Below are 23,683 nucleotides of genomic sequence, written 5' to 3' on the forward strand. Positions count from 1 at the left end.
TTGGCACTCCAACACGACGCACAGCAGCGAAGGGTTCACACCCGGCGCTCCCGCACTGTATGAACTTGCTTCGCCTGCGTGGCACCCGGTTGGGCACCAACGTCCTTGAGGCGCACTCGAAGGTAGTCCAGTTGGATCTTCTCGGACACGCCAAGCTCGTTCCGTACCACTACCGTCGGGTCTTTCAGCAGCAGCGTCCACTCGTCATCCATCAAGCGGTACACAGGAAAGGCGATGTGGCTGTCCTCAAACGGTGTCTCACCGTCCTGCGACGCTGCAGTGGGCTTTCCGACTGCCCGCTCCTCAACATCCATTCCGCCGCCGTCTTCAGCACCGGCAGGAACGTACAACTCTGAGGCGGTCGAAGTCACCGCGGCGTAGCCGCCTCCGCCAACGGAGCTAGGTGGTGGGGTTTGCACGGAGATGTGCGACATTAGAGGCGCGTCCGCAACCGCGGCCTGCATTGCCGCGTCGAAAACGCGCCATATCTCCTCTTCCTGGCGCGGTGTCAGGGCAGGCTGGATCTCTGCCAGCGCAGCCGCGAGCGCCAGCCCTGCAATGCTCTGGCGATACATGAGTATCCTCCACGGCGTGTATCTTGAGGAGGAGGGCAGGCAGCACCCCACACAAGCGCGCAGAGAGCAAGCCAACGCCAAGGAAAAAACTGTAACTCGAAAGCAAGCTCGACATACATGGAGTAAGGGGTGTCGAAAGCGGAACAGAGTGCATTTAACGGGAGGGGGAGAGACAGAGACAGTAGTAGGTACCCGGCAAAGCACAAACTCTCATGCAGGTGCTGCGCGAGAGAGACAAGGCACATGATGGTCACTACTTGAGCAACTTCTGAACACGCCAGAGCAGACAACACACTCACGCGCGCACACAGCAGGCAGCTCCACCACCATCACAGGTCATGCCTTTGGGTATGCTTTTCTGTTTTCTCTCTTGAACGAAAATGGCGAGCAGACGACACACGCATCTTGACGTGCGACGGTGCCGCCGCTGACTCAACAACCTAAGCGTGCTACTCCACGTCAGAGGAGCAGGAGGAGTCAATGGTAATGATGGCGCATGTCACTCAGCGAGTGCCCAGAAAAATGGAGGCGAAATTGTCTCTTTGTGTGTGTGTGCGTACACCATTGCATTATTTCGTGATGCGGCCAACACCCCCTTCCTGCAAAACCGAAAGGGGATTTAAGGAAAGATAAAATGCGCTTTTCCAATGTCTGTGTGTGCGCGCGCGTTTCCGCGTTCGCTTCCGTCGCTTGCGCTGCGGCGCGCGCGGTACGCGAGCAGGGTGCCGACAAGGGATGCCCCTCAAGGAGCAACATCCACAACGGCATCAACAAGCACCGGAGTGGCGAGTAAAAGAGGGGCAAATTCGGAGAAACCCAGGCACGTACGCGCACATCAGCAGAGAAGCAGGACCACCAGCAGAGAGAAGAAAAGGGAAGCGTTTCGCGCTGATACGCACACGCACGCGCAAAACACGCCCACACACATATCTGCATGTGTGGAGAAGACGACGCTGCAAACCCTCTACCGCCATCCCTCTGTGACGCCTCTCTCTCCGATACCTACACAGGACTCCCTAAGGTGCACACGAGAAGGTTGGAGGGGTGCCCAGGCACAAGCCCACACACCGGCATGCGCAGCGCCGCAAAGAGACGCAGTTCACTCGGTGCGATTTGTGTGTGTGTGTGTGAAGAATTCATGTAAATGAAGAACAGAGAGAGAAGAGTAGGCTGTGGTGTCTTCTACAGCTTCTCCTGTCCACCTCCCCATCCCTACTACCTCCGAAAGAACTGGCCCCCTGCCTCACGGCTCCCCTCCGCGCAAGCGCTTCTCCAACGTGCCACGCTCTCTGCCACTCCTCCATTCGTTTGAGTACACTTCGGCGCAGCATTCTCTGTATTCTCGCGAGCGCTTTTGTGCACGTGTGTGTGTGTGTGTGTGTGTATGTCTGCGCGTGCATGGGTGCGAGCATCGCTCGGGTCAGCAGCGGGTTCGGGGGGAGGGCGTCAAGACGAACGCCTCGCCATCATTGTTTGAAAAAAATGCAAGAGACGACGACAACCGCGGCAGCGCAGGTGATGGCCTAAGCGCCACTGGTTGGCAAGGTGGGCGATGAAGACATGTTACACTGCTCTGGCGAGCATGTGCACGTATGCGTGAGGACGGGTGGCAGGGCGTGCATGCTGTCTCGTGTCTCGACTCCATGGTTCGGGACTCCATGTTTTTCTTGCCTCTCCTATGCCTCACATAGGATGCACACTGGCGACCATGTTCACATCCGTGCACACACATACACCCACGTCAACACACACACACGCAAACAAATCGTACCGTGTCACTGACTCGCACCTCATTCTAGAGAGAGGGGGGAGAACAACAAGACGGGAGTGGACCTGTGATCGCAAGAATTTCTGTGCTCGCAGGAGTACTCTCCCCGGCAGCGCAAGAAACACCTGGCGACCCCGGCGAGGTGGTGCATGTGCGCAAAAACACCTTACACGGTGAAGAGATCGAGACAGAGAGGCAGCAGCGGCCCTGGCTGTGGCCGCAACACAAGCGGCAGGAAATCAAAACAGCGTCCAAAAGCGTACCGTCACAACCAGCCACCCCACAGCACAGAGGGTGCTCCGCAGAGCACGGCTTCGCCCCTTACCCTCCCCCCACCTCACTCCCGCACTCCCTTCCTAACGAGCGCCTGAGGAAGAAATGGTAATACCGTACACCTTCGCCAAAAACTGCGTACGCTCCTCCAGCGTCGCCTTGGCCTTTGGAAGCATGTCTGCCTTAGATTCCCACTTCACGAGCGACGGCGTCGCGCGCACCTCCTCCAGCATCTTGGTTTGGGCCTCATTGTGCACGTTCAGCGACGCACATGCCCACAGAGCGTTCACCCGCACAGCAGGATCCATTGCTACCCCCGGGTACGCCGCGAATAGCTGCGTGCAGACGTAGATGAGCTCGTCATTGCGCTCCTGCACGGCAGCGAAGCTGCTGAGAATGACGGCAGCGTCCGCCACGTCCACATACCCGCCCTGTCTGTGCAGTGCCACGAAGCGGGACGCGAGCAGTGGAAAGAGTTCTGCGTCGAATAGGTCAAAGGCGCTCAGCGCGTTCAACACGGTCGCAATCTCATCCGCGCGAAAGTCCGCGGCCACCTTGCAGGCCCGCTCTGCCAAGGCGCCAAGCACGTCCTCGGAGGCGACATCCGCCTCGTAGTAGGCGTTGGTGACCTTCGCGATCGATGCGGCGTCGAAGGTGTCGGCGATGGCAACTGTCCTGGCGCCAAGGCTCTCCATGACCTCCGCCTTGCCACGCCCCGCACGCACTACGCACGAGACCAGAGAAGCCATGAGAGGGGCGTGGAGTTCATTCAGCTGCCCCAGAAGGCGCTGCTCGTAGGCGCTGAAGAGGTCCTCGTCAATCTGGCGCAGCTCCGTAAACGCCTCCAGGACTGTCAGGCTGATGATCGGTGACGCTTCCGTCACCTTGCGGAGAGCGTGGTCCCGCAGAGTCAGCATGAGAGCGGGGTGGAGGAACTTGACACGAGACACGGCATATGCCACATTCGCGATGTGCGCCAGCGGCACACGAGGATCCTTGAGCACCGTGGCACCGTTGTCGCACAAGGCCTTGTACAGCCCGGGGTGCTGTACCCCGGATCGACCGTAGGCATTGATGAGCACCGCCGTCGTCACGGCATCCATTGCCCCCGCCTTCTCGCGCAGAAACGGAATGAACGTGAAGAGTACCTCGTGGAGGTGTTCGCTGCGCAGGACAAGACAGCTGTGGACAATACGGGCGAGTGACGCGACGTCCATGGTCTGTTCGCCCTCAGCGGTCATAGCGGCCTCCAACACGGCCGAGTAGGGCTGACCTTTGGTCGCGTCGATACGTAGCTGTGAGGCAACGTAGCATACTTTGCTCGCCACGGCGGGCGTGTAGGCGGTCTTCAGGTCATCTAGCACCTCCACCTCGTAGAGCTGCCGCCCGTACCGTAGCAGTTCCACCCGTCGGTCTTGTGCCGTCTGCAGCTGCTGCTGTACCTGCTCTATAGAAGAAACAAACGAGTTCGTGGTGATAGCGCGGGCTACCGCAAGCGCGGCAATGGGCCAGCAGGCGAGACGACGACGCATCCCCACAAAGCGGTGCGGGGTCTCTGGGTGGCGCTGCCGCAGTGTCCTGGTGAACGGGCACCAGCCTCGAATGCAGCACAACAAGATCCAAGCACGTCAGCGCGCAGATTTTGTCACGGGTAGAGGCAAAAGGCCAGCGAAGGAGAGGAGAGGGAGGAACAAAGAAAAGTTCTGCCCTGCCGGGAGGAAGTCGTCTGCGTCTTGCGGTGCAGCTCTGGAGACTGAGACACGTAGCGCTGCGGAGGGAAAACGATGCGAGGATGCTGTGCTAGCCCGTCTCTCTGTCTTTCGTGCGTGTTGACGACGGTGAGGGAAGGCGATAGTTGTGTATGCGTACGAGGCCGCTTGGATAGGGGTCCACAATGATGCACCCTTCAATGACCGCTGTCGCGTGGGAGGAGGCGCAGAAGCATGTGCGAAAGGAGCGAAAGAAAAGGAGAGGTAGTGCGGCAAGTGTGTGGAGGTGAAGCGCAGCGCATGTCGCGAAAAGTAACCAAGAAGGATCCCCAAAGAACTGCCTTACGTACTATGTGTGTATGCGTGGGGAAGGGAGGGGATGGGAGGGGGGGTACAGGGCATGAGTAAGATAAGATCGAAAAACAACAGAGGGAAATATGGAGTGATAGAGGACCAACGTGGGAATGGAGATGTACACGAGTGAGCGAGAGAGGAAGGGCCTTGCCCCACGCATGCTCCCTTCCTCACGACAGGATCGGCAAACCCACACACACTGTCCTACCACTCAAGTCGACACACGCACGTCCCCACCCACTCACACACATACCACACCCCTGCCTCACAAAAAATGATGTGCGCGCGGTGCTATAAATGATAGCAGCGCAACGTGTACCGCCTCACCGCCGCTGCTGTTGCTTCACGCGTAGACGACACGTCAACTGTCACAACGAAGGATGCTTGTCTCTCGTCTTATATTTTGTTTCGCTCGGTGTTGCTCCTGAATGCTTGCTGGAGGAATCTAGTACATTACACACATGGACGCACACATGCAAACAGGCACGTGTGACGCTGCGAGTGCCGCGGAGGAGATGTACCTATCAAACGGCAGCCGAAGAAAAGGGTGAGAGGGCCGTGTGTAGCTCGCAGTAGTGGTGGCAATGCCAATGAGCAATGCTGAGAAGAGGGAGGAAACAAAAACACGCAGCTGCGGCGGATAAATGGTGGGGGAAGCTCCTCTAGTAATGATATGCGTGTGCGTGAAGAACAAACAAAGACGAAAATGAAGCATGACAGTACTGAGCCAAACACCAGAAAGGGTAGAGACGGAGGGAACAGGGAGGAAGAAGAAAAGGGGGCAGGGGCAATGCCCGTCAGTCATCCACCAGCGAGCACTTGCGAGGAGGATCGGCCTTCGTGAAGTGAGCGTATGGCAACACAGAGGTTACCAGAGGGGCCAAGTAGGGAGCCGTGGCGTATACACGTGACACACTCCAACGGGTCTTCACCTTGCTTGTAACCAACGAAAGGAAGATAAAATCGTCACTGTGATCAGCCCTCCGCCTTCCACCACCCCAGACTGCGTCCCCTAGCGGCTACCCAGGTCAGAGTCCTGCACGATTTGATCTAAAGAAAGTAACGAGAAGGGAGGCAAAAAAAGAATTGAAGAAGAGCGGAAAGAAAAAGCGCAAACACTGGTGAGCTCCCCTTGAAAGCCCCCGCATCCCTTCCTTCGGTGCCTTCGCGAGCGTGGCACTCCCTTCGCGCCTCCCCTGTGCACGACTGCAGAGTCAACGTGCTCAAGAACACGAGACGGAGCCGCAGCGCTCTGCCGTCATGGTGCACAGAGGAAAGAAAAGGAGATCGTATAGAAAAAGGGAAACGAAGAGAGAACGAACGGGGGGTCGGCATCCACCATGAACGACGCAGCCCATGCTTCATCTCCACCGCCAAAGGAGCGCACAAACACAAATGGTCCCGCACATCGTCAGACATCCAAACAGACTCATCCTTGTAGTGGTACACGGCATCGTCATGGTGGCCATCACCCCAATGACGGATGCACGCAAAGCAAGCAAACAGGGGAAAAGGAAAAGTAAAAAAAACGGCAACACGCGAAAGGGAAAAGTATCTCGCCGGTGATTTCGTCCATTGGCATCAAATGGTGGCAAAAAGGATACAGGAAAAACCCGCGCAGGATGATGGAACAGCGCCTCACTGAGATGCATCACGCCCCTTCCCCGCGACCCAAGATTCACAACAGCCCCAAATTCTTCATGTACATGCGAGACTCATAGCTGCCATAGCCATCGCTGAGCGAGTCGTCGTTCGACGCGGAGGGCAAACGCGTCCCCCCATCATGCGGGCGAGCAGCTCGACCAGCCCCACCTGCGGGATCGGGGGCCGCGCGCGGGTCTCCATGGCTAACGCCTGTGCCGCTGTGGGTGGCCCTCACCTCCCGCGACCCCTCCACAGCTGTAGTCCCGGTGGCGGCGCGCCCTCGTGCGTCGCCGTGGTTGCTACTCGACGCCATACTGCTGCTCTGCGCAGGTGGCAACGTTCCCTCCCGGCCAGACGCTGCGAGTGATGCGTCCACGGTGCCACTGGAGGCAGGAGGTGCGCGACTGGCCGTGGCGGTGGATACTGGGACCGCGGCTGCAGCTCGACTATGGGATTGACGTGTCGTCGGCTCCGGCGGCATCCGACGGTACGGCGGAACGACGGCGTCGGCTGGCATGTACAGAGGAGACGATCCGTACGGGACCGCTGCCGCGGTAGGTGGGCTAACGACGGGCGGCTGGCGACTCTGCTGCTGCTGCTGCGATGGCGGCGGCTGTTGTGTGTCGAGTGAGGTTAGGCCGCTCGATAATGATGTTTGCGCCGTGCCGCTTGGTACAGATGCGTCCAGCCGTGAGAGTTGCTTAGGGTCACCCCAGTTCGGCCGCGAGGTCGACGTGGGCAGCTTGCTCATGGTGGCGGACGAGCTCAAAAGAGGGTTCGCACGACGGCCCAGCGCGCTCGTGTGCGAGGAGGTGCGGCTGTGAACCCCCGCACCACTAGCAGATTGCAGAGAAGTGTTGTGCGGGTCCCAGGGCTGCGCCATGGCGGACTCGAAGGAGCGGGTCGTGCTCGGTACAGCACTGCCACCGCCCGCCCCGCCAGTCTGGTGCCTCGTCTGCTCAGATGGCGGGGTACAGGCACGGGAACTCTCCAAAACGCTCGACAAGGGCGGCGCACTCGAGGTAGCATGCTGGTGAAGGCCTTGTCCGCTGTAGACGCTCGCCGGTGCAGAGCCTGCCTGCGGCCGAGGTGCGTCTCTCGCGCTAAGCGCCGGGGATGACGAGTAGAGCTGCGCGCCTTGAAGTTGGCCTGCCACGGTGCCGTAGCCCTCCGCCGCGGAGGTGCTACGGGATGGTGGCGGTGCCGCGCTCGCGGTAAGGTTAGAGGTTGCCCCGAAAGCCGTGACCGGGCGCGTGTGGCGGGAGAGCCGCTCGAGGGATGCGATGCGATAGTTCACCTGCTGCATCCACTCCGTCATGGTGTTCAGCTGAACCTGGATGGCTTGCTGCTGGTGGTAGAGCAGCCGAAGCAGCATCCGATCCTCCTTGGTGAAAGCCTCATTCTCTGAAGGAGAGCTTTCTGCCGAAGCAACTCGCGTACCTCCGCCGCCGCCGGCAATATCGCCCTCTCCGATGCCTGCGCTAAATGTCGACCTACCAGTATACGAAGAGAACATTCCGGGTACGCTGCTAGTGGGCACGGAGTCCATGTACGGATGTGTCAGTCCACTTCTCGGGTACGCAGGCTCCACGCCGCTGCCCGCACCTCCGGGAATCATCAATCGTCCTTGCGCTTTCGATAGCGCGGCCGCACTTTCGATGTCGTCGTCACCCGATCAAAGTGAAAGCACACGGGAGAAAAGAAAGCACGTGTGCTCGTTCGGGGGTAGGAGGCAGCAGAGATGCCGGAAACGACACGACGGGCGGATTCCGTTGCGGGGCGGGCACAGGAACTAGGTGGAGAGAGGAAGCCAGATACAGAGAAGCCGTCGCGCTGGCGCACCAACGCACACGCACACACACACACACTCACACGAGAGAGAGAAAACACTACCAAACGCCTCGATGTGCAAAAGGGTCTGCTGCTGCTCGCGTATGTCTATATATATATGTGTGTGTGTGTGGGTGTACGTCCTGTGTGAGTCCGTAATATAGGCATACACACATACACACAGCAGAAAGCATAGAGAAGGAGAGAGGGAGGGAGGGGTGTGATGGAGAGAAGGGAGGAGGTAGGGGTGAGGGGATGGCACAAGGGAAAGTTCTAAAGATACAAGAGTTTACCGTACATGTACACGGAGGTGGCCCGAAAACAGAAACAAGATGAGGCGGAGAACAGAGAGCAGTAAGGGAATGAGCCTGCGTGATGCGCAGTCCAACAAAAGGGAGAGGGGTTGGGTGGGAACGTTGTGTTGTCTCCCTTCTCGTGCTACCGCCTGTTTCTGTGCGTGAATGTAGGCGTGATGTATATGCGCGTGTGTGCGTGTGTGCGAAAGCTGGCAGATGACGTCTTTGAGAGAGACGCACACAGGCAAAACGCGACCCCGCTGCGAAGTTGCCGCTTTGCTGGCATCAGTACCGTAGAGCGTGGGACACATGCAGGGCATTTTGTGCACGGACGGATTTCAAACCGTTCCAACCCCCGATGATACACACGCATGCATACACAGAGTACCACGCACGCGAATGTGTTGCAGAGTCCAGAGCGGATGAGGACAGAGGAGGAAGGGAAGAAAGTGGTCAAAAGGACGGCATGGCTAGAGCCCGGTGGTGAAACGGGGGGCTCATAAAAAGAAAAGCGGTTGCAGCAACGCTTCACACGGTGCCCACTGGTGTTGCCACGCATCGATTGCCTCTCTTGTCCGATAACGTTTGGCGTGCAAAGAAGCGTTCCTTCAAATGGCGCCTTGAGGTGCACGCGAAGCACAGCGCACCTGATGTGACGGTCTGCCGTGCCACTATATGCACCGTCATGTTCCGTGAATAGCGTACTTTCCACTCGCTACCAGAGAGCAACTCACATCAAGAGACGGTAGTAGGTTTGAACAAACACCAGCAACGCAGGGGAAGGGAATGCACAGAACAGAGAGGCATGCTCACGTACGTAGAGACCAGGTGCCGCAGAGATGATCTCAGCGCAACACCTCACATACCCCCCTATGCGTGTGAGGAGGTGAGGAGAGGGTTGGGAGGGCCAAAGGTGAAAACGAGGAACGAGTGCACGCTGCAGAACGCAAAGTGACAACGGCAGATCAACCAGCGCCACCGTCTTTTCATTGCTCAGGTGCGCCGATACACACTGGTGCACCTGAACGATCGGGATACACAGCGATACACCACGGCCACACACACACTTGGGACATCAGCCGTAACTACATATCTCGTCAAAGCAACGAGAATGCAAGCCATAGCTACAGATGCCTTACCTCCTTCACCGTCTACACAGCACAAAAACGTTCAAGTCTCAATGGACCCCATCGACCTAAGGGCCCGTCGTGCCCCCCCCACACACACCTACTGGCCCCCACCTCCTCCCAGGCGAATCCTCGATTTCCTCTAGGAGGGCAGTGAGTGTATAAAATCCTTGCTGTTCAGCATCGATGTCGTGATGAGGGAGACGTGCGCCTCAATCTTGGCGGTGTACGGCTCCGTCGATGGCCCCGTGACGCCGTCGGTGCCCAGCTTACGCGACACCTGCTTGCTGAAGTTCAGCAGCGTCTCCTGGTTGTTGTCCACGTTGCCTTCGTTGATCTGTGCCAGTAGCATCGCCTCCGAAAAAGTGTAGCCGCCAATGTACACAACGATAATGTCTTTGGCGCGCACAAACGGCGCCTGGCCAGCGGGAATAGGGCACCCCGGCACCACCTGCACCGGATACTTCTCCACCGATAGTGTACCGTTGTAGACACGGTTAATGATCTTCCTGACGAGTGGTACGTGCTGCGTGAGCACATTCTGCACGTCCTTGCCAAACTGACCAACAGCCTTCGCAACCGTCTTGAGCATGTGCCCCGTTGAAGATCGGAATATCTCATGGCACCGCTGGTCCTGTCCAGCATACTCGATAAGGCGGTCGATCAGCTGGACCTTCTCCTGCGGGCATTGACGATGCATGAGCTCCTGCTTCAGCTGCATGATGATATTCCCGGTCACCCTCTCGTAGTGCAGATGGTACAGCATCACAATGCGCAGCGCATCGTCGACGTCCGTCTTGGGATCCTGTACCACCTCCAGCACGAGGCGGCTGTGCTCCGTGACGTTGTTGTTGGAGATGATGTCTTGCTCGAGTACCGAGAGCCTCGTAAGGTTGCGGCCGTTGATCTCGGCGACCAGCTCACTCGTGATAGCGCAATGTCGGGTCACCTGCACCGACTGCTTGCGCGCCTCAGGGAAGCGGTTCATGAAATTTTTGATTTCATCCAAGGAAACGGTGTTGCGGTCAAACTTGTTCATCTCCTTGTACGCCTTCACCATTTCACTCACCGCCACGCAGACCTGGCCCCAATCGTCGTAGCGATGCTGTCCAAAAAAGCCGTCCGTCTGCGGCGTGACGACGTGCACGCGATCCTCCGGCTTCGCATCTGGGTCGTCAATGACGACTTCGTTGCCGCGCTGGAAGCCGATCAGCTCATGAATCATTGCCTCGTAGGTCCAGGGCATCAACAGTGGGGTGATGGGGTCATCCTTGCGGTCCAAGATCACCAGCACACTCTCGGTGGCCTTGAGGTCAGGGAATGTGGCGTGAACATTCTTCATGCGAGCAGCCACCTCAACCGCGAGCTTCTCGGAAACCTTGCTGCCCTCGCGGTACCGAATGACGGCCCGGCGATTCGTCGACAGCAGCATGCTGATGATGCCCTCCGACATGCGCTCGAGCGACTTGGGGTCCCACTGACTGTACGTGATGGGGTTCATGAACGGGCTTGGGCCTTTGGACAGCAGCGAGGGCTTCAGCTGCATCAGACACACCCACTCCGTCACGGGAATGGAGTCGATGTACAGCTCCCCAACGTGCGACACTAGATTAAGCACATCTGCGTTCGCCAAAGACTGCACCAGCGTGGAGTCTAGCATGTAGGTAAAGTAGATGTCATAGGAAGCGAAGTTGCCCTCCGCCAGCTCCTGATACACAGCTGCCAGCGATGCTGCCGAGGGGCGGCACACAATCACACAGGAGAAGTGTTTCATGGGATAGCGCTCCTGGTTCGCCAGCATATCAACCAGCACTACGTTATGCTGCAGCAGCTGGTGCTGAGAATAGGCAACAGAGAAGATTTCACGAGTCGCATCATCGCACAGGAGCACCTTGAGACCCGCCGTGGCGCTAAAAGCTGTGTTCAAGTAGTTCCACGCCTGCTCCAGGCAGTTGCGGCGCCCGCGGTTTACCTTCGAGGAGGATACGGAAGTCATTTTGTTGCCGTGTCGCACGAGGAGCGGAGAAATGAAGAACGCTTACAGCGCCCCCGCACGGCCGGTGAGCACCGCGCACAAAGGGGTGAAAATGCAAAAGAGAAGGGGTGGGGAGAAACAGCTGATGTGAAGCCAAGTGTCCCAGCCTCACCACAACCGACACGGCAGCGTAGCTCAAGAGGAACAACGAAAAAAAACGGGGGAAAAGGATGGGCAGGCAAATCGAAGACGGGAAATGGCATAGATGACGGCGTGCTGCAGTTCTATCGCAGCCAAGGCCAAAACGTTGAGCAACGGTCCGATCTCCAGATGAAAGCTACTCGCCAAAGCGCGAACCCTCTCTATCCCTACCTTTTCGGGCAGGCTGCATGTGCACCACGGCTGAAAGGTGCCGGTCCAGGGTAAGGGGTGGAGAGGTGATAAAGTGGTGGTGTGCAGTGGCAGCGGTGTGTGCTCACGGAGAGAAAACACATATCACGGAGAAGGGAGGGGGACGGGTAGGCTTGACCGCTGCTGCTGCAGACGCTCGTGACAGAGAAAGAAGGCATGCTCTCTCATGAGCTGCGCATCACGAAATGTCAAACATCGCGTACGGCGCGTCAAGTGCCGAGCGGCAACCACAGCGCACAGCTCGGTTGACGAGCGTGTGGCATGCTTCCGTGTCGGCTTACCATATTCGTGCCGCTCTGTTACGGTGATGTCGACACGAATACACGCACACGTGTGTCGAAGGGATGTAGAAAAGAATGATATGGTATTGTACAAGCACTCTGACACACGAGCACACACACACACACGCACACAGTGGGAGGAAAGGGATGACTATAGCGCCGCTTTAACTGGATGCTTTCGTTGTCGTCTCAACACGGGCACGCTTGTGCGCTTGCTCGCCATCCTCCTCACTCGCCGCCGCGGTCGCCGCTGCGCGCTTTGGCGTAGACGCCGGCTTCTTCGCGAGCAGCTCCATCGTGTGCGCACACGAGTCTGCCAGCGCCGTCTCTTCTACAGTCAAGCGGAAGAACTCGTAGCAGTCGGTGTAGCTGCGCAGCTCATGCTGCACCTCCTCCATGAACGGCTTTAGGGCCTTCACCACCGGAAACGCGCGCGTGAGGTGGTACTTAAAGTTGTTGAAGAGGGTGCGGTAGCGCACCGAGTAGAAAAAGAGCTCTTTCATTATGGCCATCGCGTACTCCTCAGCGTCCTCCCTCGACTGCGCCTCGCCGTCGTGAGCAACGGAGGAGTCCGGAAGCTCGCTGCATATACGGTGAAAGCAACGCGCGTCCTCCAGGGCGGCGCGAGCAATCATGGCTGCGTCGAAGCCGTACAGCGCGCACTTTGCCTCCCCGTCTTGACGCGACAAGACGGAGCCGTTCAGAACCAAGCAGATGCCTTCGAAGGCGGCGTTGGCCCTGCAGATGCGTACCACCTCTGCCGCACGGTCGTACAGCGGAGCCTGCTCAGACCGTTGTTCCGGCGTGCGGGCGTGAATGGTGATGGCGTGCAGGGCAGGGTTCGCCGGCGTGTGCTGCGCCGCCGTCAGCATCGCTCGCAGCATCCCCACAGTGGCTTCAGCAGTGTCCTTAAGACGTGTCTTGAGGCTCACGGCGATGCGCTTACCACCCCGTGCATCTACATTCGAGTCGCTGTTCACCGCGTCATGCACGGCCCGCACAATTGCCCCGCCGACCTCCGGCCGCTTCATCAGTGCGGCGCCGAAGCCGTTGTGCACACTGAACTTTTTAGGGCATCCCATGTTGATGTCGATGCCGTCTATGTCATTGCTGCACACAAGCGCCGCAGCCGCACCACGGACTGGGTCTGCGACGCCAAGCTGCAGCACAATGCGAGGGGCAGCGATGCGCTCTGCCTTGCGTCCGCCGTCGGTGATGCCGGGAAGCACAGGCGTACTCAGCACAACAGTACGCTTGTAGGTGTTTTTGAAGGGGTCGTAGGACACGTATTCAGCCATCGGCGTGTCTACTGTGGGGTAGTGCACCACCTCGCGCTGGCACATCGCAAGCTTGGCGGCCACCACCTCCTCAGTGAAGACGATATCGGCACCGTGCGCGCCGCATAGGGCGCGAAAGCCAGGGCTGCACACGCGCACCATCGGCGCCAATATCGTCTTTTGGTAGAGCATTGACTCCTCCACCTTCATTGCTGAAGCGAGTGTGAGAGGGACGCGGTTAGTAGGAATTCCGTTCGACAAATAGCCCACCCGGCCCTCCAGCAAACCTCTGCGCGTCAGGATGGATGCACATGTGATACGTATTTTATGCGTGGGTGTGTGTGTTAGTAAGAGAGGCAGATGCGCAGTACATCGGTGAAGGGACCAGTACAGGCAACAGGGTGGGGCCACAAGAGGCGCGCCGTGCAAAGGAAGAGAGGCAAATAACGAAAAAAAAACGCACCAGCAAAGAGGGAGACAGAAAGGTTAGATTCGACATCAGCAGAAGGCGATGGGTGCAACAGTCTTTCAATTCGACCACCAGAAGCAAAGAAGCATGCTGCTGGGACCTCGACACCAAGAGAGGATGGCGAGCGGCACCGCAGATTGCACAAGCCTCCTGCCTAAAAAGGAAAAAAGTAAACACTCCGTTGACACAAACCCGTCGCAAGAACATTAGCCACGACGGATGTGTGTTGAGCTCTGCAGCGGAGGAGCTTGTGCAGACCACCCTGCCAAAGAAGCGCGTAATGCGCGTGTGTTTGTGTGCGTGGTCTGTTGTGCGCCTCTGGGTGTTTTTGCATACCTACAGTTTGAAAAGACGGACGAAAGAACAAAAAAAACAGCGAAGAGCACAGACAGACGTCGAGATAAGGCACTAACTTTCTATTTTCCTTATTCTTTTCTTTTTTGAGGTGGTGGACGAGAACGGGGGGAAGGGTGAGTGCGGCTGCTGCTGAGAACGGTGTGGACAGTCGGGTATCGCAGGCCCTTTCAAGAGGCCTAGGAGCGTAAACACCGCGACAGCGACAATCGCACGCACACACACACACACACGCAAGCACACACAGACAGACAGACAGGCAGGCAGAGAGAGACATGAATCATTGCTAACGGAGGAATAACGAGAAACATAAATCTGTGCGTCCCCCCTAAAAGGTGTACAAAAGAAAAAAGGAAAGACTACGGGAAAGAAAACAAAGATGCGGATTTGGTGCCAAAGAAACGGAGCGGTATGAGCGGGACATAATAGAGAGGAAGGGAGGCTAGAACGTGCGTGCGTGCGTGTGGAAGGGAGCCGATTGGGGAAAGCAGACACAGAAATGGCGGAAGAGCTTTACAACGTCAGAGTTACATTTTACGCGTCGAACATCCCTTCGCGTTTTTCACTCCTCCCCCCTCCACCACCATCCCTCCCCCTTGACTCCTTCCGTTCCCACGGCCCTGTGTTTGTTTCCTTCTCCATTCGTTGCCCCTCCCGACGCGTTTGGCCACCTGCTATTACTTCAACGAGCAACAAGGAATCAGCTACGTGCTCCCCTCGTCTGCCTCCTTGTGTCGACGCACGTATCATCGCCTCCACGTCGGACCAACAAGCGAACAACGAAAACAGCAACGCCAGCAAGAAGCAAAACGGTATTCTTCTGTCCACCGTTTTCCCCCGAGACTGTGTAGAGCCGCCGCTACCTGTTGCTGCTGTCGTTTCTTGAAAGCGGCCCTACTGTCCACCAAGAGAGCGTGTAAAGGAAAAGGGCGAGAATGACGTGAACAAGGAGATAGAGACAGCACACCTGCCTATGTAAATCGCACCAACAGCGCCACATACGCATAAGCGCATACACCGACACAGACACACACACATGCAACATAAGGGACAAGACGGGAAGGGCAGAAGCTATGTGGCTTACTCAGCATTGAGGTAGACGCCGAACTCGTGGAAATCGCGGTCGAACTCAGCCTCGATCTCGGCGAACGTGTAGGCCGGACCCTCATCCGCGGCCGGCTCATCGGTCCAATCAGGGTGCATCACCAGCCACGGGCGGTTGTGGACGTAGAACCACTGCTGGCACATGGGGCACTTCGTCTTGCTGTAGCCCTTCATCATCATATAGTAGTTGGACTGCGGCACGTGCGGTGCGCAGTTACCGAAGCACAGTACAATCTGCTGATCACCTGGGTTGCCAGTGCCCTCCACGCGGATGGGGCGCTCCTCACTACCGATCGGAGGTTCGTACAGGTGGTTTACCGCCACATACGGCCGATCGTTCCACTCTTCACGATCGTGCTCCTCCAGCATGAGGGTGTCATCGGCCTCGAACAGGTGCCACACGCGCGCCGGCTCCTGCCAGTACAGGCGGCCAACACCGGTCACCACATCGTCGTACACCGGCAGAGACTGGTCCATAAGCTTGCTCATAATGGGGCTCTTGCGCCAGCTGTCCGGGGGCTGCTGGAGCTCGTTTAGGTTGTGGGGTTGCACCGAGTAGACCTTGTCCTGGTACGGCATGGGGCCATGTGAGCTGCCACCGCTCATCAGAGCGCGCGACGCCGCGAAGAGGAAGAGATTAGTCTTGCGAAGCATCAGGGAGTAGGAGGAGGGGGTCGCACTCACAGTTCCTTAGCGTTCTACTGAAGTTTCGCCTTATCTGTGCCATCGAGAAAGAGGTAGTGCGTTTTACGCATCAGAGAGTGTGTGACGGTGCATTGCACACCAGTGTGGTATACACGTGAGTTAAGATGGGGTGCGGCAGAGTACAGAGAGAAGCAGCAGAGCGGAGGTGAATGTCGTTGAGTCTCAAGGCGAGAAATGTCTAGAGGGAGGGAGAAGAGAGATCCCCTGAACCCTGCATTGCAACTCGCGCGTATTTATCGCAGGATACACTGAGGAAGTAAGCGGCTCCGCTCCAGTTCACCCGCCATCCACTTGGGCAGGAACGTGCAAACACCAGAGCGAATAAAACATGTCTCAAAAGTACGGCTTAGGACATGCAGCGATGTTCGAGAGGCTCCACCATTCGCGGAAGATGGTGATGCTGTTTGGTACGAGCATTGTCGTTTTACGGAGCAAAAAATTGCTTCACTACCACTCGAGTAAAGGCATGCAGCAGCATCCACCACCAACTAACGTCAAGGAGCCAGGGGGTGAAACAGAAGCCAAGAAAGAGAAAGAAACAAAATGTAGTGGAGCTGTATAGGGTGGAACGAAAAAAAGGGAGTCCACAAGAGAAGAAACAAAGGCACACACGGGAAGGCAAGGCGGCGACCTCCACGCTGGCGTGGAGAAAGCTTGAGAGCCCAACAAAGAGAGAGAGAGAGCAGTAGCCCCTGAAAGCATCGGAGAAAATCGGATGGATTGTACAAGAGGAGATGATGCAGAGAGAGGATACTGTGCCCTCTCCCTCCATCTTTTTTATCACTGGCAGTACTGTTGTGTATCGCCTGCACCCTACTCCTCCCTTCCTCTTTTACATGCCAAATCATGCTTCCTTCATTATGTGTGTGTGGTGTGAAAGTGTGAGGTCATGTCCCTTTTTTCTTTATTTTACATGGAGATGATGTCACACTGAGCGTATGCGCATGTATTATAGGAGGTGCGCGCAAATGGCACACACACACACCAAAGAAAGAGGAGGCGAAAAGCACAAGATGACGATACACATCGCGCTCTTCACGGCAACGCAAAGAAAAAAAAACGGAACTCGCTGATTGAGAGGGAAAAAAGGGAGGCAGAAGGCAAATAATGACAAGCCACACCTTAGTAGGCGAAGAAGCAGCTACATAAAAAAAAAGCACACATACACAGACACGTGAATCCTTTTACACCTGCACCCGGACGCAAACGCACCTGCCAAACGAAAAGGAAAAAAAGCGAAGCGAGTGCCACAAAGCTTCAGGCCTTGGGGTGGTTGGGAGGAAATGGGCTGACGAAAAATAAAACGCGAAGCGCAGAGGTGGGGGTGGCCTTCCCTTTTCCACCATCCCCCCTCCAGTGAACACAAGAGCAGCCCTCTCTTGAAAACAGATACATATACATAACTAGCAAACTGACCTCATCACTAGGACCTGCATGGCAGCTAGCCGCCAGTGGCGTTCCGCAGACAGCTAGCCGTCAGCACTGGAACGCTTCCTTCCACACCGCTGATACGCGCGAGGAAACACAAAGAGTGAGGCACTACAAGAGAAGCGTTTGAGCACATGTGGCGTGGAAGAAAGAAAACGAGGAGAAGATGTTTAAAAGCTCGAGGCGGCAGTGTAGCGCCCCTTCCTGGACAAAACATGCTATTCTATTCCATCTGTGCTTGCGACGAGACATTCATGAGATGGGGTGAGGGACCACGACAAGGGCGGAGGAGCGTGTGCACCTGGAAGTAGGAGAGGGACGGAAGGGGCGGGAGCACACGCATACTAGCAGATGCAGTTAGGCTCTCCCCATGGCCTGCAGCATGCCTACGCTTGTCGTGTTGTCGTTTAGAACGCGGCCACCACCACCACCACCACCCATGCCGCCTCCACCGCCACGGCTACTGAATCTGTCGCTGCGGCCGCTGAAACTGTCTCGTCCCGAAGGCGGAGTCGGACGCCCTACAGGACGCCCCATTCTCGGCGCGGGGATGCCGCCGCCCTCCTTTGCCCTTGCCGCACGGCCGCCAGTCGCGATGCCCTGCTTGATCGTCTCATTCTGCTTCGCCATAAGTGGCGGAATTCGTTTAGTGGACGCCGAGAACCGGGCTGACATCCCAGCCCCATCCCCGTAGCCGGAAGATGTCGCGCCGAAGAGACCACCGCGTGCAAGTCCCCTCGATGTGCTGTAAGAAGGCGCAGCAGGACCAGTGCCCCACATGTTCTGTGCCTCCGCATCTGCCCGCCTGGCGCTGCGGATGGCCGTGATAAACTCCTCATGCTGCTGACGCCAATTCGTCTGCGGGGCCGGAGCGGGGGTGTATCGACTTGTGGTGTTCGCCGTGCCCAGTTTCTTCGTTCGGCCTCTCCGAGCCCCACTTGGGGCACCGAAGGTGCCACCAGCGTAGGCGTCGTCCCCCTCGCTGCCTGCACACCGCTGCTTGCTACTGTCAAAGACCCTGCGCTTTTGGTCGCCTTTGCAGACGCTCTCGTGGTAGGCGATGCGGTCAAAGTTGAAAGTACGGCCACATTTCGAGCATGGGTGCAGATTCATGTTCTCCGGCTCGACACTTTCCGGTGGCATGCTCTGCATCTTCAGGGAGCGGATAGCTGACATGCCAGGGCCGCGGGGTTGGTCGGCGAAGGCAATGCCGGAGGAACCACCATTTCTTTCCTTGGCACCCGGCTTGCCATGGAGCGGTGGCATGACTGGTCGCGGTCCTTGCGGATTCAGTTGCCATCGCTTGATGGCTTTCTCAAAGCACTGCGGAATGTGAATGTTGATTGAGGCCGATCCGAAGCCCTTGCCGCATAGCTGGCACGTAATAAACTGCGGACGGGGCATCCTGACGTACTCCTCAAGCGCTAAACCTGTTGATTTCTTCGTGATCTTTTTGTGCCTTTGTACGTCAGCAGGACACTATTCGTGTAAGAGAGGCAGCAGGAGCACCGGAGAGACGCCAACGGGAAGAGGTGTGTGGAGGAAACAGAGGAGAAGGGGGATGCAAAACAAAAATGGAGAGAGTCGTCAGCGTAGCTTTCCTGCGTGACGCAGGCGGTGAGGCTTTCATTGAAGCTCACAGCTAGTTCATTTTCCTTGTGTCACGGCTGCACACATTCCCATTCATCCAATGGCACTCTGGTAGCGGTTCGTACGCATTCAACACCGCACACACGCGCTCGAGTCGGGGAAAAAGCCGCTCTGTGTCTCACGGCATTGCATGCACTGTACATGTCAGCAGCACACGGAAAAGAGACCAACAGCAAAACTAGCAGACCCTTCTCCCACTCAAATATATAGATATACACGTCTGTGCGGTGTCTAAATTAGTACAAAGGCCGTCACGCTTCGACGCCGTTCACGAAGAAAACCAAAGAGCTTTACCCGTGCGCACCCTTCACTGGATGGAAGGTTGCTTCAGCGTGCCTCCCTTTTTTTGTTTCCGACTTCCCTAAAGCCCATACGCTGCTCTCATGTGCCTGTGTACGTGTGCGTGCCCCTCCAGTCCTCTGCAACTCGTGTCCTCCACGACCGCATCAAAGGGAAAACGAGGGAAGGGGGGGTGTACAGAGAGCAGGAAAAGAAAATCGGTAATGCGTGTGCCGCGTGCAGAACACTAGGGCCTCACACGCACAGCGCAAGAGAGCGGAGCAGTAGCGGAGAGAGTGAAAGGTTGAAACAAAGGCTGTCACGCACAGGAAGGATACACCCTCCCACCCCCTCATGCCTGCTCGACAACGGTCACCAACGTCCACGATCAAACGTGCACAACGCTCCGCGACAGGCAGGTGGACAGGGCAGTAGGCAATGAACCCACACAAGTCCATCAACGTCAAAGATACAAAAGAGGTTGAGAAAAAGAAAAACGGAAAGGCTTAGACACGCCCCAACCACGCAGAGTCCACTAGAAGTACACCACTTGTAAAACTACAAACGCGACGAAGGAAAGAACCACACCCTTCTTGCCTATCCGCAGGCAACAGGGCAAAAGACAGATCGCGCAAGAGACATCCGGATTGATACGGGTTCGATTTCAAGCACCGGCACCGCAGAGATCGTCCGCGATACTTAAACAGAGAGAAAGACGCGACGCCGGGGTCAACAACAACGTATTGGTAACAGTACCCATCGGTCCCGTCACCTCTCCGCGGTTCGCTCAAAAGAAGCCCGGACCGCCGCGGGGGCGACGGCGACCATTGCCTGCGCTTTCAAAGGCACCTGGGAAGCTGTTCGTCTGGAAGCCACCGCCGCCAAACATCATGTTCATCACAGTGACAATATCCTCCTGGCTCGCGCCGCCGCCAAAGCCGCTTGGCATGTTGGCCCCCTCCACGTCATTGTCCATCTGACCTGAGTCATACATGCGCTTCTTCTTTGGATCAGACAGGACGCCAAAGGCCTCACCAATCTCCTTGAACTGCGTCTCCGCATGCGACTTCTCCTCTTCGCTTGCGTGCGCCCACTTGTCTGGGTGCCACTGCAAACACGCTTTCTTGTAAGCCCGCTTGATAGCATCTTGGTTGGACTCGTGCTGAGGCAGACCGAGTATTTTGTAGTAGTCCTTGCGCTTCGCACGCTTGGCGCGCGCCTTCAGCTGGCGCAGCTCCGCTACAAACTGGTTATCCTCCTCGGCGGCCTGCTGCATGTCCCGCACCGCCTCATCGAAGTTCTCCAGCTGCTCTTGAATGCGGCTACGACGAGCGTAGATTTTCGCAGAAGTGGCGCCGTTGCTGATGGCGTAGTCGCAGTCGAGGAGAGCGCCTTTGTAGTCGTTCAAGTCCATCTTCGCCGCTGCCCGGTTGCTGCGCAGCGTAGCATTCATGCGGGCGTTGGTCGGGTCGCACTCGACCGCCTGCGTGTACTCGTCCACGGCCACCTTGGCGTTCTTGTTCTTGAAGGCGACATTGCCGGCGTCTTTGTGTGACTCAACAGCACGGATTCGCTTGAGCAAGATACGCGCCTTGGTGTTGTCGGGGTCCATCTGCAGCGTCTCTCGCAAAATATTCTGCGCGCTGGAGAAGCCCTCCTGACCGCGGTAGTATAGCACCAGTGCACGCAGATAGAGGTAGTAAGGGTCAGAGCTGTGCGTGTACGCGAAGGGGGAGAGAACTCTGGATGCCTCATCCGGCGATGAGGGCGCGTGCGCCTCTGCGTAGAGAAACGCCAGTGTCGAAGAGCCGGGAAAGTCGCGATACGGGCCGGCGAGTGTGCGGCTCGCCTCTGCAAAACAGCCGGTCTCTATCAGCTGCCGCCCGCGTGGCACAACTCTGCTGGCCTGCTCCGCACCATTCAACAACTCCCTGAGGTGCTTCATGTCCTGTGGCGTGGCCTTTGGCGACGTCGACATGGCCTTCAGACCTGCCTTCAGCGCCTCCGAGGCGCGGTCAAACAAGCCTAGATTACATAATGCGCTGTGCAACCGCGAATACGCCTTCGCAAATGTTCTATCCATCGTCACCGCCTTCTCCGCATCGTGAGCGGCTTCTTGGTACTGCCCCCTCTTCAAGTATGCCGCACTGCGGTTCGAGTAGAGCACCGGTTCATCTGGATGGGCCTCGATGGCGGCGCTATAGTGCTGAATCGCCTCTGCAAATGCGTTCGACTTGAACGCCTGATTGCCCTGCTCCTTCAGGGTCTCCCAGTTGCCCTTGCCGCTAGAACTTGCGGCGGGCGCTTCGTCCTGTGTCATGGAGATTCGCAAAGTACACACACACAGACAAAGGGAAAGGAAAGAAACACGCTCAGCAGCAGCAGCAGTACCGTTCCACAGCAAGACAAAAATGCGGAGAAGGGGGGAGAGGGATGAATGGCAGAAAACAACGAAAGATTACGGAGATGATAATAGCACAGGAGAGTGAGGGGGGGGTTGCCACAACCAAGCGACGCCTGAAAGAGCCCAGCAAGGGAAAGCAAGGGAAAGAAGGCAGACGGAGACGCGCAGGAGTACAACAGAGCGAAAAGAATGGGAGGGAGATGAAACAGCAAAGCACAAGGTTGAGGATAGGAAGAGGATGCAAAACGATCACCTCTCAGTTTTCTGATGGTGGTTGCTCAAATGAGGCACGCCACCGAAGAAGGAGCTCAGAAAGCGCTAGTGTATGGTTGGAATCTTCTTCCCAGTGATGTGGGAGATGAAAACGCACCGATGTAGGGCGCAACGTCGTCAGAGAGAGGAAATGTGCAGGAGGAGGGAAGGCAGTGAAAAGAAGGGAGGTAGTGAGGGGAGGAGGAGTTGTCGAAGAGTCTGAACAAGCTGTCTCTCACAACCCCCACATCCCTGTGCACGTGAAGCGCGTCCGCTCACCGTGGCTGGTCGCTCGGCGCGCCATACACCGATACGTGTGTGCTTTACTGGCAACGAAGGTGCAAAGGCACCTCCTATAGGCGCACGATTCGTGATGTGGCCGCCACCATCATGGGCGTGCTGGGCATCAGCGCAAGCATACGGATCCCTTGGTGACTTTCTTGCTTTCCCTTTACTAAAATGCGGCGTTTGTCATCCAGCTCCATATGACAGCAGTGAAGCCTCGCTGAAATACACACATGCACCGAAGACACAAGAGCGAGAGTGATATACAACCAAGAAGCAGCATAGTGAGTAAGGCAGCAATAGAAACTGAAGCGCATTTGAAAACAAAAGAGTGGCAAAGAGGAAGAAAACATACAAAACGGAACAAAGGGAGGTGGAGAGTGGGATGTACATGGCTGCGGTGGTCCACACGCACGCATAGATACGCGAAGGCGAGAGACGCAGACAAAGACTGCGGCGTGGCGACACACACACACGCAGTACATGCGGAAATCTAAAGGGAAAACAACAGAAGAAATCATAGTAACGGCACTTTTGTTTATTTTTTTACAAACAGAGCGAAAAACGACCAACACAGCAACAGTAGAAAAGAAAGCAAAACAAGAGGAGAAATAAACCGAGAGGAGAGCGAACACACCGGAGACCACAGCAGCAGACGGGTACGTCTCAACTCATGTTTTCCTTTGTTGTCAACATTCCAGGTTTGCGGGAGGAGGAGGAGGTGTATAACCGAATATGAATGCTGCTGAAAAGGAGGGAAACGAGAGACGACGATGCGCGGAGTTACATCGGAGTCCAAGCACCGCATCTGAAAGACAAACGATGCCGTCGCAGAATGTGGGTGGACAAACATTTGAACAAAAAAGCGGAAGGAAAAGGGGGAGAGGGACCTTTTGACATGGCCTCTAACATGATGCCGGTGTGTTCTGTAGTTGCCGTTGTGCTGGTGGTGGTGGTGGTTGCGCGAGTCTTCCTTCTGTTTGTCTCCTCCATAAACCCCAGGATGGCGTCGCCGGCAAGGAAGCCGTGGAGAGACAAGAAAAGGAAAGCGAAACAAAGCCGTGTGGACTGCGCGGGGGCCCCGCAACTGCCTGTAACCGTTCTCCCGCTAATCTGTCCCTCCCTTGTTGAGTACAACGGGGCACAAGTGCATCGCTTTCTGATTTCACCTTTCCCCTCTATTCCGCCTCGTTCCCCATCCTGCATACGAACACGAAGCAATATGGCGGAAAA

General features: G+C 56.8%; 8 protein-coding genes across 8 annotated transcripts; all 8 read right to left on the reverse strand.

Moving 5' to 3' along the window:
• Nucleotides 1-35: 35 nt before the first annotated feature.
• LMXM_36_0430 (conserved hypothetical protein) lies at nucleotides 36-575 on the reverse strand (the record flags this gene model as incomplete). Its single annotated transcript, XM_003874336.1, has 1 exon — nucleotides 36-575. The coding sequence occupies one exon, from the start codon at nucleotides 573-575 to the stop codon at nucleotides 36-38; it is 540 nt and encodes a 179-aa protein (XP_003874385.1).
• Nucleotides 576-2,699: 2,124 nt separating this feature from the next.
• Nucleotides 2,700-4,148, reverse strand: LMXM_36_0440 (conserved hypothetical protein; the record flags this gene model as incomplete). Its single annotated transcript, XM_003874337.1, has 1 exon — nucleotides 2,700-4,148. The coding sequence occupies one exon, from the start codon at nucleotides 4,146-4,148 to the stop codon at nucleotides 2,700-2,702; it is 1,449 nt and encodes a 482-aa protein (XP_003874386.1).
• A 2,209-nt stretch (nucleotides 4,149-6,357) lies between these two features.
• Nucleotides 6,358-7,941, reverse strand: LMXM_36_0450 (conserved hypothetical protein; the record flags this gene model as incomplete). The annotated part of the gene is made up of 1 exon (XM_003874338.1): nucleotides 6,358-7,941. The coding sequence occupies one exon, from the start codon at nucleotides 7,939-7,941 to the stop codon at nucleotides 6,358-6,360; it is 1,584 nt and encodes a 527-aa protein (XP_003874387.1).
• Nucleotides 7,942-9,718: 1,777 nt separating this feature from the next.
• Nucleotides 9,719-11,572, reverse strand: LMXM_36_0460 (vacuolar protein sorting-associated protein,putative; the record flags this gene model as incomplete). Its single annotated transcript, XM_003874339.1, has 1 exon — nucleotides 9,719-11,572. The coding sequence occupies one exon, from the start codon at nucleotides 11,570-11,572 to the stop codon at nucleotides 9,719-9,721; it is 1,854 nt and encodes a 617-aa protein (XP_003874388.1).
• An 835-nt stretch (nucleotides 11,573-12,407) lies between these two features.
• On the reverse strand, nucleotides 12,408-13,730 carry LMXM_36_0470 (dihydrouridine synthase domain protein-like protein; the record flags this gene model as incomplete). The annotated part of the gene is made up of 1 exon (XM_003874340.1): nucleotides 12,408-13,730. One exon carries the CDS (start codon nucleotides 13,728-13,730, stop codon nucleotides 12,408-12,410), a length of 1,323 nt encoding a protein of 440 aa, XP_003874389.1.
• Nucleotides 13,731-15,423: 1,693 nt separating this feature from the next.
• LMXM_36_0480 (conserved hypothetical protein) lies at nucleotides 15,424-16,101 on the reverse strand (the record flags this gene model as incomplete). Its single annotated transcript, XM_003874341.1, has 1 exon — nucleotides 15,424-16,101. One exon carries the CDS (start codon nucleotides 16,099-16,101, stop codon nucleotides 15,424-15,426), a length of 678 nt encoding a protein of 225 aa, XP_003874390.1.
• Nucleotides 16,102-17,937: 1,836 nt separating this feature from the next.
• Nucleotides 17,938-18,984, reverse strand: LMXM_36_0490 (conserved hypothetical protein; the record flags this gene model as incomplete). Its single annotated transcript, XM_003874342.1, has 1 exon — nucleotides 17,938-18,984. One exon carries the CDS (start codon nucleotides 18,982-18,984, stop codon nucleotides 17,938-17,940), a length of 1,047 nt encoding a protein of 348 aa, XP_003874391.1.
• A 1,312-nt stretch (nucleotides 18,985-20,296) lies between these two features.
• Nucleotides 20,297-21,829, reverse strand: LMXM_36_0500 (putative DNAJ domain protein; the record flags this gene model as incomplete). The annotated part of the gene is made up of 1 exon (XM_003874343.1): nucleotides 20,297-21,829. One exon carries the CDS (start codon nucleotides 21,827-21,829, stop codon nucleotides 20,297-20,299), a length of 1,533 nt encoding a protein of 510 aa, XP_003874392.1.
• Nucleotides 21,830-23,683: the final 1,854 nt, after the last annotated feature.

Source organism: Leishmania mexicana, chromosome 20 (genome assembly GCF_000234665.1).
Source record: "Leishmania mexicana MHOM/GT/2001/U1103 complete genome, chromosome 20".
NCBI lineage: Eukaryota > Euglenozoa > Kinetoplastea > Trypanosomatida > Trypanosomatidae > Leishmania > Leishmania mexicana.